Raw genomic sequence first — 15,018 nt, forward strand, 5'->3', positions numbered from 1 at the left:
TATTTATTAGAGCCTGTTCAACAAATACTCTTTCTACGAATACATTATATGTTAACAACATATCACAGATTCAAACAATGACACTGGAGACTATAATTTGGTACTGTCCAAACATTTATTTATACACAACAACAAATACATCTATTAGCATGATGTCTTTACAAGTATGGAGATTTTATTCTTTTTTATATTTGTATTTCCCTCTCCATTCTTTTGGCAATGGAACTACACCAGGGCATGGAACCTGTCCAAGGATTTCACATATGCAATGCTTTTCACAGCCAAAACCAAAATTTGCAGGATTGTCTTTCTTCTCCTTGGCTGTTAATTCTGCAGCCAAAACACTCCTGAAAACAATAACATAGAATTGGAGCATAGAAATATGCCACATTGGTACTCGTAACTTGTACAGATAACTTTTATGGGTCACAATAATACAACAAACACTTAATGCCACAATTTAAAACAAACTCTTAACAAATAAGAACAGTTAAATTAAATGCATAAATGGCAGTACAATAGCAATGAAACATGTACTAATCAAGTACTGTTTGCTCATATTGATCCATCTGACTAATTAAAAAGCCATGCTGCACATCAACTCAAACCTGAATATTTGTTCATGGACACTGTTCCATATTCAGGTTTAGATTGTATAGTGTTGCCACTGAATAGCAAACATCTACTTTTAAGTTCTAGTCCATGTCAATCTTTTGACAAACTGATTCACATAATAGCAACATGTCAATTTTGAATGAATAACATAAAAATGTTTGAGGTATTAGGCCTATATCAGCAAGTTTTACTGTGGGACAGACATTCATAAATGTCTACAAGATAAGATAAGATAATTTCATTGTCATTAGTCCTTTATAGCAACAGGCAAAAAAATCATTACAGTAGCAAATGTAACTGTGTGACCATGGTAGTTGTTAGAGTACAATTCCACGTTGCAGTCAAAAAATTCTTTTAATTCATAGAAGGGGTAGGCAACAAGCCATTTATTTAATGTTTTCCTAAATTCAAACTCTTGAAGGTCTTGTACCGTCGGTGGAAGCTTATTAAATAGTTTATGGCCCACTGACTCATAGCTACTGATTGACTTTCATAATCTATAGTATGACATATGTGACTGTCAATATTATTTCTATCTTTTACTTCATGTAGATTATTTCTTGTATAGGTTAACACTTGGTATATATACAGACTTATGAGAGTCATTATTTTGCATTCCAAGAACAAGGGCTTACAATGTGCTTTTTGCTGAAAACATGTAAAGACTCCGATTGCTTTCTTCTGTAGAAGTAATATGTTTTGAACATGGTTTGATTTTTCCAGGAGAATAAGTCCATATGACACAATACTTTGAAAAAATGCAAAATAGGATCTTTTAACACAAGCTGCTGGAACACATTTCATAAGATGTCTTAGTAAGTAAATTACTCTGGATAATTTAAAACTAATGTATTTTATATGTTAGCATTTGTAGACTTCGAGAAAGCTTTTGAGAATGTTGACTGGAATACTCTCTTTCAAATTCTAAAGGTGGCAGGGATAAAATACAGGGAGTGAAAGGCTATTTAAAATTTGTACAGAAACCAGATGACAATTATAAGAGTCGAGGGACATGAAAGTGAAGCAGTGGTTGGGAAGGGAGTGAGACAGGGTTGTAGCCTCTCCCCAATGTTGTTCAATCTGTATATTGAGCAAGCAGTAAAAGAAACAAAAGAAAAATTCAGAGTAGGTATTAAAATCCATGGAGAAGAAATAAAAACTTTAAGGTTCACCGATGACATTGTAATTCTGTCAGAGACAGCAAAGGACTTGGAATAGCAGTTGAATGGAATGGACAGTGTCTTGAAAGGAGGATATAAGATGAACATCAACAAAAGCAAAATGAGAATAATGGAATGTAGTCGAATTAAGTCGGGTGATGCTGAGGGAATTAGATTGGGAAATGAGACACTTAAAGTAGTAAAGGAGTTTTGCTATTTGGGGAGCAAAATAACTGATGATGGTCGAAGTAGAGAGGATATAAAATGTAGACTGGCAATGGCAAGGAAAGCGTTTCTGAAGAAGAGAAATTTGCTAACATCAAGTATAGATTTAAGTGTCAGGAAGTTGTTTCTGAAAGTATTTGTATGAAGTGTAGCCATGTATGGAAGTGAAACATAGACGATAAATAGTTTGGACAAGAAGAGAATAGAAGCTTTCGAAATGTGGTGCTACAGAAGAATGCTGAAGATTAGATGGGTAGATCACATAACTAATGAGGAGGTATTGAATAGAGTTGAGGAGAAGAGGAGTTTGTGGCACAACTTGACTAGAAGAAGGGATCGGTTGGTAGGACATGTTCTGAGGCATCAAGGGATCACCAATTTAGTATTGGAGGGCAGCGTGGAGGTTAAAAATTGTAGAGGGAGACCAAGAGATGAATACACTAAGCAGATTCAAAAGGATGTAGGCTGCAGTAGGTACTGGGAGATGAAGAAGCTTGCACAGGATAGAGTAGCATGGAGAGCTGCATCAAACCAGTCTCAGGACTGAAGACGACAACAACAACAACAACATGTTGCTCCCAGGACAGTTTGTCATCTAAATATACCCTCAAGAACTTTTTGTTACAGGGATCATTAAAACGACTTTTGTCCTTTACATTAAATATCACTTTTTGTATTTTGTTCTTGTTCAGAGCAAACCCATTTGACCTGAACCAATATGAGAGTTGGGCAAGTGTATTGTCAACAGAATCTTTTAACTTATTTAGATGATTGTTATAGTTTACGAAGGTAGTGTCATCTGCAAATAGCACTGTTTTGGAACTTATAAAGGAGGGTAGGTCATTGAAAATTACCAAAAACAAAAATGGTCCCAACACAGATCCCTGTGGAACTCTCACCAAGGTAGACTTCTCTGTGCCAATACACACAAGCTGCCTATGGTTTTGGAGATAAGACTCTAGTTTTTGGCTGTTGTCCCTGATGCCATAAAAATGAAGTTTCTGTAGAAGTGTGTCATGTCCTACACAGTCAAATGCTTTACTCAGGTCACAGAAAGTGGCATGCAAGACATGTCATAGATATCAGCACTATCTGATGACATGTCGATTTGGTGTAATATTAATCTGAAACATGACCAAAGTCCTCCAAATGCTTTGAGTGCCAACAAATTATTCTTTATGAAGGATATGAGGCACAAATGGCACCATGTAATCCCTCCAAAACTAGATATATTATAATTTCATTTTATAAATGGAAGGTTTTCGTGAATGTAGCAAAATAACATTTCACTATACACGAAACTAAAATCTTCTAATGTCAGCATTTACAACATTTTCATTAGTAGTGTGTAACTGAGGACAAAATAATTACTTTAAAAACATCTACTCACCAAGCAGAAGCATGAGAAAACATAAGTAATGGAAATGTGCAAGCTTTCTGACAAAAAGGTTAAAGGGGATCACAGAGGGATAAAGGAGAAGAACTGGTGAGGTTTAGGAAATGGAGAAAGTTATGGAAAAGTTGTCCAGAACCCCAGGTAAGAGTCAACAGTAGAGGAAGTCTTTCCTTCTCACCCCATGTAGTTAAGTCTCCTGATACCTCAAACCATGTAATGTGACAAATACCACATTAATTATAAACAAACTGCAGTAGTTCAAAAGAAAAATGCCTTTTGCATGCTGCATATTAATATTTTTAAATAAAAAATGGTGCAATTAGACATGTTACATCTTGGTTCTTCATCTTCAGTGAGTGTCCTGAAATATAAGATTTTTTTTTCTTTCTTTTTCACTCATACAGGTTATCATTTGCACATATAGGTTATAAATTAAAACACTCCATTGAAGTTTTTATAATAACAGTAGCAGAATTCTTTTTGAGGGGTATATGCTTATGAAATAAATATTGAATACCATCCAACTGTTCCAAAATTCCACTGGCTGCAGGGCCTAAACTAAGCCACCTTGTGGTTGTGTATCTAAAACCTTGTCAGGTGGAATGTTAAAACTTAGACTGAATTCCTTCAAATTCTTCGCAGTGAACAGGCCAACTGTCAAAATAATGGTAAATACTGACCAGTAGCCCGGATGCTTCTTGACCTACACAATCCAGAGTCTTTACATACCATTATGCATTGTATGAATATTGCAAGTTCCAACATTTAGAAGTTGTCTGTCTATATCACTATATAAAAGCCTAAATACTTTTTTGTTGATGTTAGGTCTATCTGATCCCACCACAAGGAATTTATTTAACAACAAGTTGGCTTCAGAAAGCACTTAATATAATTTCTGATGTAATGTATAAGCAACTGCTTTGCCAGTAAAGAAAAGTGACACACTGTTATGCAACACTTACTCTGTGACCAAACTGTAATGGCTGTATGTAATTCTTTTTTCTCTTTTGAATTGGTAGTTTTGTCGAAACTCAATGTGTAATATGGTGAACACGCCCCTTCTAATATATGTTCTTGGAAATCATTTGATGAAACCATAGAGTAATTGGAAATCACTGATTTCATGGTCCAAATCAATTCAGTGGTGGTGGAATTATCCTTGGTATTGTTGGTGCACAAACCAAAGTTGAGGGCTGTGGCAGATCTGAAACTTCTAAATGTAACTGATGTGGTCCAAATTTATTACCAAAGTTGCGCTTGTGTTTTGTTGAAACTGAGTGGTGAAAATTGCTGGAAAACCTTTTGTTTCAAATTTAATAGGACAATAACACACATTGCAAAGTAGTGCACTTTCACTAATTTTTTGCCTTCACACAGAGACTTTACTTTTCAAACTATCTGCCTTTTCAATCCAGTCAATAAGAAATTTGCATTTTCTCATCTCGAAAAGTTTATCACAGAGTACCTTGTTGCCATGTGCAGCACCTCATGACACAATGCTATCAGCTAAGAGCCTCAATTGTTGTCTTGGTATATGTTTGGCCTTTATTTTCAAGGTGGTGCACCTGTGGCAGCAATAGCAGCTCCCACCACTACCCTCCCCACTACCTACAAAGATTTAGCAATAGCTGATAAGCAGATGATTTTTTTCTTTATTGGTGCATGTGCAATTATCAATCACGTGAGTACGTGGCATGTTGTGTATAAATTGCTAACTCCACTCCTCACCACTGCCAGCTGTCAGTCACAACATAATTTTTATCCGAGTATAGATTTTATCTACTCTCATCATTGGAGTATTCCAAAAAGTTAAATGAATGAACTTGGAAAAAAGTAAACAACTTATTTTCTTCCTAAAAAAGCAAAAAATGTGAGAAAGATGACAAAAATTTCAAAAGGTGTTAAATTAAAAAAAAAAAAAAAAGGTGACACATGAAAAAGATGACTGACTCCTCACCCTTTGTATACCAGTAGTACCGCTTGGAAGCATTTTACACAAAAATGTATAGCTAAATGCTTATATAAATATTCAGCACAGATGTTAAAAGCGTTTCAACACACCTTGAACATGTAAAAGAATTTTGAAAGACATATTCTGTAAATTTTCCCCCATACTAATTTCATCAGAGTTAGCACAATTTAATTTGATTATAACATTTGAAACTGACAGAAGTACAATGAAGTTTCTGACTTACTCTGGTTTACATATTACTTTTTGCACATGATTATGTACTTGCTCCTTGGTTTTACTGTCAATATCAATTAACATTTGTTCTCCATCATCTGAAACAAAGAACATGGTTTCAAATTACACTTATCAGAACACCTTATAGATACAATTAACTCCCCAAATAAAAGCAATTATATAATAGTAAATTATCATCCAAAAGAACCTTTCTGTGAGCAAGAATAAAAAATTTTGGGCTGGTATTCACGTGGCCTTGATACTGATTTCTTTCTAATGTAGCTGTAATTCATGTAAAATACAAAACCAAATTTTTGTTTGGAATAGTTTTGTTTACATAGCTTTATAGCTATCTCCCCCCTCTGGGGGGTTTCTCTTGCTGGATTGGATGTGAATGCTCACCAGTGGTCCACTCATTTTATATTTTACTGGGAGTGGTTTTTGAAACATCAACAGGCTCCAGAAGTATCCTATGAGCACCTATGACAGAGCTCACTAGCTTGAGTAAGCTTTGTACAACTGAGATATGGCACATTCCCCAGAGGTTGCCTGCTAATGATTGTCTCACACATCAGCATGTATCACACCTTAAAACTAAGGTCCCACCCCTCCTCCTCCTCTCTCTCTCTCTCTCTCTCTCTCTCTCTCTCTCTCTCTCACACACACACACACACACACACACCAATTTAAAAAATAAAACAACAAATTTTGTGTGCCCGTATGTTACTGTGGGTGAGATATGGGTCTACAATTTCACACCAGATCAAAACAGCAGTCAAAACAGTGAATAAAAGGCAGTGGCCAACCAGCATAAAGCTCAAGTTTATTTCAGCTTCTGGAAAGGTTGTGTCCATAACTGTCTGGGATGCAAAAGGGGTTATTCATATTGATAAACTTAGAAAGAGTAAAACAATAATTGGCTAACACTAAACAAGTCACTTGGACTACCCTGACAAAAGAAAATACATATAAAGTAGCTGCATTGCAAAACAGAAAAAATTAATATTTTCCCAGGACACATCCACTGTGACATACAACTTCTGTTGCAGCTCTGAATTGAATGTTATCATAGGGCATAGCTGCCCCTTACATAAGTGAGGATGGTACAGAATTATATTTAGATCATCATGTTTTTTATGTTCATTTATAGAACAGTAATTACTTCTAGTGAAAAATTTTATTTTGTGTGTGTTAATCACATGTGAAACACACAGGGTGACATCTCGAGACAAAAGTTGGAGCCTGATGGATCATTCAAAGTGAGCAAAAAGACATTTATTAGGCACTGCAGCAACCACACATAGATTTGAGTCCAAAGAGCTCAGAATGTAGATACTGGTATACTTTAATATGAGACTTTAAGATATCACAAAACCTGAAAGCTGCCCATCAATTGTCCAAGTTAATAACTTTGTAGAATTAAGTCTTACTGAAAGAGGGAAATCGCATTGTTGGTTTCCTTCACGAGTAAGAATGACTTGTAATAAGCCATTGGTATTGAATGCAAGAAAATTTGGTAAAAGTCTAAACCAAGGCCAGTCACATACTCACATGTTTTGTGCAACAGTGTTGTCGACACATGCCATGAGATATAATGCGAAGGAAATAGGGCATGTCAGCAGCTGGGCCTATGGAGCTAATGAGAGAGCAGTGGGCAGACAACATGTTTTGAAGGAATATTGCCAAATTCTCATTTCATGATACTACAATCACTGAAATTTTAGCACATTCAGAAGAAACAGGCACATATTTTGACACCCAAGATTATTAATTCAATTTAAGCTGTGCCATTAGGTCACAACCTTGTAATTTGTGACATTATCAGAAGAAACACATGCATGTCACAAAAAGGATTAATAATTGAATTTTTGCGAATAAACCTAGTGCATTCCAACCTAACCTAAACCTTGGGCTAAGCTACAGATCAGTTTGTCATCACAACCAGATTTTTAGTTGTCACATTTGTTGGCTTCACCAGCTCACAACCAATCACACAGCAAAATAACCACATCATATTTTGTGACATGGTCAGAAAACACAGTCAAATATTTGTAACTATCAAGATTATATACAGGGTACTGCACTTAAATCTGGACAAATTTCAATTTGATTTTCACATCATATCATACTTCCATCGGACATTGGCATTCTTGAATGCCATAGGCATCTAGTAAACAGTTACAACCTCAAAATGGCCAAGATGTTACAGACAAGTGCAGAGTACAATCAACAAGCCACGATTATCGAAAGACTTCATGCTGGGCGTTCGCCCACTGAAATAGTTTGATTCTGCGGGTACCTGAAATCAACGGTTTATGGTATTGTGGCCAAGTATAATGCTTCGGATAAGTCTGGGGAAGGTTCCACTAACAAAGCGAGGAAACCTAATTTCAGGAAATGCGTGCACGATCTGCGCCAGTCATCGAAAAGGTTCATGCACTGATTTTGGAGGACCCAGGGCAATAGTTAAGGAAACTGGCATCAGCATTGAATATCAGTGAGCGAATAACGCATCGGATGGAAGAGGAGGACCACATACAAGCCATTTAGTCCAAAACTGGCTCTCAGATAATGTTGAAATTTTCTGTTCAAAGGAGTTCTGGCCCCCTAATAGCCTGGATTTCAACCTCCTCGGCTACTATTTTTGGAGTGTAGTCGAAAGAGTTACCAATAAGACAAGGCACTCTATAGTCACATCTCTACGCACCGCTATTGAAGCAGCACTTGCGAATATGGACAGCACTGTTTTAAAGAGTGCAGGCAATTGCTTCAGGACAAGACTGGAGGCAGTCATTGCAGCTGAAGGGGGTTACGTCGAGTAATGTTACTCTTGAAAGATACTACTACTTATAATGTAAAAAGATTTTCATTTTTGTTTGTATTTTGTTTTAATAAACTTGCTTTTAAAAAAAAGTTTCATTTGTACAGATTTAAGCGCCGCACCCTGTATTTAATCTGTGCTCTTAGATCCCAGCCTAACCACACCCTCAGAAATCACAACATCTTCATAAAAAAATTGCTGAAGCAAAATTACAAACTTCACTGCTGCATGGACACACAGCAGTGAAATTTATAATCTCGCTTGTGACAAATCGATGGCTTAAAAGGAGTGTTATGACTAAAAAAATCATGTTTTTGGGTTATCATCATCTGGCTATTCTCGTTGCACCGTTGTTATGGGAAACTGTTACAAGTCTAAGAATGTCAAAAACAAGCAATTAAGCATATGTACCACTTTTAAATTAATTCTATTTAATTCTTTTTTCAATTGAGAAATGTTACATTTTGCTTTGTAACAGTTTTCCTATAGTGACAGCAATCAAATTATTAAAGAGAAGTGTTGCATTTCGAGTTGTAACACCTTCGCCTTAGGAAACTGAATGGTTTATTATTGGCACACCATTCTTGATAACGGTAGTACTGGTAACACTGGCTGCATGTTTGTTACACTCTTGTCTTCATAACGTACTGTAAACTTACTGTCTTGTGTGAATTTGGTGCTTTATTAACATGGAAAGTAGACGCAAGTACATGGTGAGCTTGGCATTATATGTCATGAATGATGATAAAAATACTCGTGGCAGCAGTAAGGAAGTTCCATCCTATGCAACACTAAAAGTAAGTACTATACGTATTACTAGTTCTTCTTCTACTACTGCTGCTTCTGCTCCTGCCGCCGCAGCCACCACCACCACCACCACCACCACCACCACCACCACAACTTCTACTGTTATCATCATTATCACTACTACTACTACTACTACTATTATTATTATTATAATAATTATTATTATTATAATTATTATTATTATATGCAATGCAGAAAAGTTGATTTTTATTTGGCGGAAAATGGATTAACAATATTGTGCTCCTGTCAGGTAACAAATCCATTCTTGCAGTAGACAATTAAATCAACTGATTTATTTCACGATCCTGACTTCAATGTAGATTTTGTTAATGACAAAGTGTTAAATGGAGGTCATCTGCACAACAAACAAAAATGAGGAAAAATCTGCATTCTGGAAGATGGGAGATATAACATGGCAGAGGCAATTAGTATTGCGGCGTACTAGTATAGTGGAACCAAAATACAGGTACCATCAAACGGGGTGATTTCGGACACCGGGGCAAATTCGGACAGTATGTCTTATTTGCTCTTTGCCACTGAATAGAAACAAAGAGTTACTTATTTTAATGTCTGTGCACCAGATTGCATTTATCGCTTTCCACAACTTTTATTTTGCATCAATTGTTTCCCTAGGTGAATAACTGATGAACAGTCTCAATGTTAAAAATCCATCGTAAAGTTGAACGAACAATCTCAATGTTAAAAATCCATCGTAAAGTTGAACGAACAATCTCAATGTTAAAAATCCATCGTAAAGTGGAAACTTTCTATTGTTGCGCCGAGTGTGAAGTTATTGTAACTATAATTGTTGATGTACTCAGTAGCTAACAGCATTGAGACAATTTCTGTATAAGTTTGTCGAGTTTCTCGTGCAAGGTTATAAAGTAACGACGGCTTTTGTAAACCTGTGTACTGTGTGGGGTGATTTCGGACAATGGTAAGAATGTATAAGAGAAGGGGAGGTGCTACAGTATGGTGTAATTATGACCTGGAACTTTTAGATAAAGCTGTTCGTGATATTCAGAGTGGTAAATTATAGTACAGAAAAGTGTTTGGTTTGTATAGTATACCTAAATCAACCCTACAAAATAAAGTGCAGGAAGCACATCCAAAAAAATGAGAGGACAGCCAGTGCTAAATAAAAAAGAAGAAGAAGAAGAAGAAGAAATGTTGAAGCAAGGTATCTTGAGGGCTGCACATTGGGGATTTTCCTTCACTAAACTGGATATTAGATATTTCGTTAAAGGCTACCTTGATAAATCTGGCCGAAAAGAGACGAAATTTCATAATAATTTGCCGGGAGAAGAATAGGTGCATTTATTCCTCAAATGACAGTCAGAAGATCTCTGTTTGCTTAAGCAAAAATATTAAATGAGCTCCTGCAGAAGTAAACAAAGAGACTGTTAAGATGTTTTTCTCCAATATCAAGGCAAAGCTGGAAAATCTCCCACCTAGCAACATGATCAACTATGATGAAACCAACATGTCAGATGATCCAGGCAAGCAGCAGATAATTACGAAACGAGGGAGTAAGCATGCTGAAAAAGTGATGGACTCATCAAAATCTAGTGTCTCAATAATGATGGCAGCTAGTGCTGAGGGTAAACTGCTTCCTCCATACGTCCTTTACAAATCAGAGCATTTGTGGGACACGAGGCAAGAAGGTGGACCACAAGGAACCCGTTTCAATAGGAACAAAAGTGGATGGTTTGACCTGCCAGTATTTGAAGACTGGTTCTTTACAATTGCTTTGCCCTATTTGAAGAGGCAAAACGGGCCAACAATCATGATTGGAGACAACTTATCCAGTCACATGTCTTTACATGTTATTGAAGAGCATGAGCGGAACTATATTTCATTCATTCTCCTTCCCCTCAATAGCATGCACCTCCTCCAACTGCTCAATGTAAGCTTCTTCAGGCCAATGAAAGCAGCATGGCGAGCTGTATTAACTGATCGGAAGAAACACACTCGTGGGACCATTTCCAAGGATGCCTTCCCATCTCTTCTGAAGCAGAAACTGAATAAGATTTCAGCAAACTCCAAGGAAAACATAAAGGGTGGATTTTGCGCCACGGGCCTAATCCCTTTTGATCCAGATCATCTCTTATGAAAATTGCCTGATAATGAGGAGAGCCAGCAAAGCAACGCAGATGCATGGTCTTCCACTTTTGAAGAATGCTCAAAGAAATTCGTTGTCCTCCAAATGAGCTTGGTAGCTCCCGATGCCACCTCAAACTAGATGTTCAACCTGGAAAATCAATCACTGGCCGAGATTTTCAAGGAAACGAAAACAGTGCTGAAACAAGTGACAGTGCTTCTAGCAGTAGTGAAAGTGAAAACGACACATCATCCTAATTTCCCCGATGAAAACACAATACAAAAATTACAAATTTCGAGAATACTTCCCACATCACTTGAGAAGAGAGGAATGTTCATTTTTCGATAAGATGTGCTTCAGACTCGAAGACAATCATTTATTTAAAGTGTTTGCAACTTAATTTAGAATGATGAGTGAGAACAATTATTTTGACCTTTTAGTTAAATTACTTTGTTTGTTTCTGTCTGTTTCTAATATTTCAGTTAAGAACTGTAAAAATTTTTTATTTAAATTCTTGCAAAATAAAAGCTTATCTGTAATATATAAAATTCATTATATCATTCCATATCACTTATTCGTAACAAAGGGCTACCTTAAAATGTGTAAAATGTCACCAAAATAAAAAAAAGCATGCAGGATTTATAAAAAAAAGGCAGTAACTGTCCTAATTCACCCTCTATATACTGTAACTTCAGACAGATTTAAAAAACACATGTGTCCGAAATCACCCCAATCCATGAGGTGACTTTGGACACTTTACTTAACTGCCTCAGATAAATATACCTACACATACACTTTCTGGTTCTGGGATATTTTATTTGTTACACATATACCCTACCACTTCCATAACAATCAATTTAATCTAACAATATATATGAAAGTTACAATCAAAATAATGGCAAAACCATCCGAAATCACCCCGTTCTATGGTACATTAAAGAACACACTAGTGTTCATCACTAAAAAAATGTTGCTTATCATTTTGAAATTGAAGAGAAAAGAGCCAGAATCTGTAAATGCATGTCTCTTTCATCTCTGAGTATCAGCCATCAAAACATGACAACTTTATGGTCTAAAACAAAATGTGGTGGTAAACTGAGGGAGACTTAAGGATAAAACATGGAAATAGACAGAACTTAGATGATCTGGCTCTTAAGTATGTGAGAGAATGCACACTCTCTTTTGATTGTGTAGTCTCACTATTGCAAAAGGCATTTCAAAAAGCAATAAGTGACTCGAAACCTGAATATTAGTGAAATGTAGTGCCTTTATGATGATCCCCCTTTGAAGGAAGGTTACCCATTGTCAAAAAGCATACATGTGTTGTGTTGTGGTCTTCAGTCCAGAGACTGGTTTGTGCAGCTCTCCATGCTACTCTACCCTGTGCAAGCTTCTTCATCTCCCAGTACCTACCGTAGCTTACATCCTTCTGAATCTGCTTAGTGTATTCATCTCTTGGTCTCCCTCTACGATTTTTACCCACCACGCTGCCATCCAGTACTAAATTGGCGAACCCTTGATGACTCAGAAATTGTCCTACCAACCAACTCCTGTCAGAAATGACTTCCTGATACTTAAATCTATACTCGATGTTAACAAATTTATCTTCTTCATAAAAGCTTTCCTTGCCATTGCCAGTCTACATTTTACATCCTATCTACTTCAACAGTATCACCTGATTTAATTCGACTACATTCCATTATCGTCGTTTTGCTTTTGTTGATGGTCATCTTATATCCTCCTTTGAGGACACTGTCCATTCCGTTCAACTGCTCTTCCAGGTCCTTTGCTGTCTCTGACAGAATTACAATGTAATCGGCGAACTTCAAAGTTTTTATTTCTTCTTCATGGATTTTAATGCCTACTCCGAATTTTTCTTTTGTTTCCTTTACTGCTTGCTCAATATACAGATTGAATAACATTGGGGATAGGCTACAACCCTGTCTCACTCCCTTCCCAACCACTGCTTCCCTTTCATGCCCCTTGATTCTCATAACTGCCATCTGGTTTCTGTACGAATTGTAAATAGCCTTTCGCTCCCTGTATTTTACCCCTGCCACCCTCAGAATTTGAAAGAGAGTATTCCAGTCAACATTGTCAAAAGCTTTCTGTAAGTTTACAAATGATAGAAATGCAGGTTTGCCTTTCCTTAATCTACCTTCTAGGATCAGTCATAGAGTCAGTATTACCTCACGTGTTCCAACATTTCTACGGAATCCAAACTAATCTTCCCCGAGGTTGGCTTCTACCAGTTTTGCTATTCATCTGTAAAGAATTCATGTTAGTATTTTGCATCCGTAGCTTATTAAACTGATAGTTCGGTAATTTTCACATCTGTCAACATCTGCTTTCTTTGGGATTGGAATTATTACATCCTTCTTGGAGGCTGAGGGTAATTTGCCTGTCTCACACATCTTGCTCACCAGATGGTAGAGTTTTGTTAGGGCTGGCTCTCCCAAGGCTATCAGTAGTTCTAATGCAATGTTGTCTACTCCCGGGGCCATGTTTCAACTTAAGTCTTTCTGTGCTCTGTCAAACTCTTCACTCAGTATCATATCTCCCATTTTATCTCCATCTACATCCTACAATGTCCTTAAGTACATTGCCCTTGTATAGACCCTCGATATACTCCTTCCACCTTCCTGCTTCCCCTTCTTTGCTTAGAACTGGGTATCCATCTGAGCTCTTGATATTCATACAAGTGGTTCTCATTTCTCCACAGGTCTCTTTAATTTTCCTGTAGGCTGTATCTATCTTACCTCTAGTGGCATATGGCTCTATATCCTTACATTTGTCATCTAGCCATCCCTGCTTAGTCATTTTGCACTTCCTGTTGACCTCATTTTTGACACGTTTGTATTCCTTTTTGTCTGCTTCATTTACTGCATTTTTATATTTTCTCCTTTCATCAATTAAATTCAATATATCTTCAGTTACCCAAGGATTTCTACTAGCCCTCATCTTTTTACTTACGTGATCCTCTGCTGCCTTCACTCTTTCATCTCTCAAAGCATGCATACACATTAGTATTTCATTCACTTAATTTAGCATTTCATACTACTAAAAAGGACCAATGTTGCATATATACTGCATATAAAAACAGCATCAAACCTCAAAAACTAGAACTTCAAGAAAGTTATTAGAGCCATTTAAGAAAAACAAATGCCGAGAGATGAGAAGACTGTAGATACTGAATCAGTGAAACAGGTTCCAAACAAAACTGCGTGCTGCTTTGATCTTCAGGTATTTCTCCCCTCACCTTGTGGTGAGTGTTCTTCTTTATGCTATAAAAGGAAGCTGTCATATTATAGTTTTACAGTATATGATATTGCAAATAGCCAGGGATATTTTTGGCATGAGGCTTTGGCCAAAAGAGGTTGACTCTAGATTGGTATATGCGTATAAAAATTTGTCACGTCTTTGACCCGCTCAGTATTGCAACAAGCAGTTTTGTTTTCAGATAATAGCACTGGGCAGAACAATAACAAATTCATTGCTTCCTTATTTTTATCCTGTGTATGTAATATGAGTCATATTAATGTTGTAACTCATAAATTACTGATCAAAGGCCACACACAGACTGAAAATGACTCCATACATTCCATCACTGAAAGATAAAAACAGGGCATTTTTAAAGGATGACCTATGTTAGTACCAACCCAGTGGGTAACAGTACTGAAACTGGCCAAGTAAAAAGGCAATGCTTAC

General features: G+C 36.8%; 1 protein-coding gene across 1 annotated transcript in view; it reads right to left on the minus strand.

Annotated features, from left to right (window-relative positions):
* Positions 1–96: 96 nt before the first annotated feature.
* LOC126262558 (probable 28S ribosomal protein S25, mitochondrial) overlaps positions 97–15,018 on the minus strand; it is a 33,416-nt gene continuing 18,494 nt past the window's right edge. The window contains exons 3-4 of the mRNA XM_049959256.1: positions 5,592–5,679; positions 97–347 (exon numbers count right to left, since the gene is read on the minus strand). Coding sequence (XP_049815213.1) covers positions 176–347; positions 5,592–5,679 — 260 coding nt within the window. The 3' untranslated portion in view covers positions 97–175. The remainder of the gene's footprint in view (positions 348–5,591; positions 5,680–15,018) is intronic.

The sequence above is a fragment of the Schistocerca nitens genome, chromosome 6, assembly GCF_023898315.1.
Source record: "Schistocerca nitens isolate TAMUIC-IGC-003100 chromosome 6, iqSchNite1.1, whole genome shotgun sequence".
Classification (NCBI taxonomy): Eukaryota; Metazoa; Arthropoda; class Insecta; order Orthoptera; family Acrididae; genus Schistocerca; species Schistocerca nitens.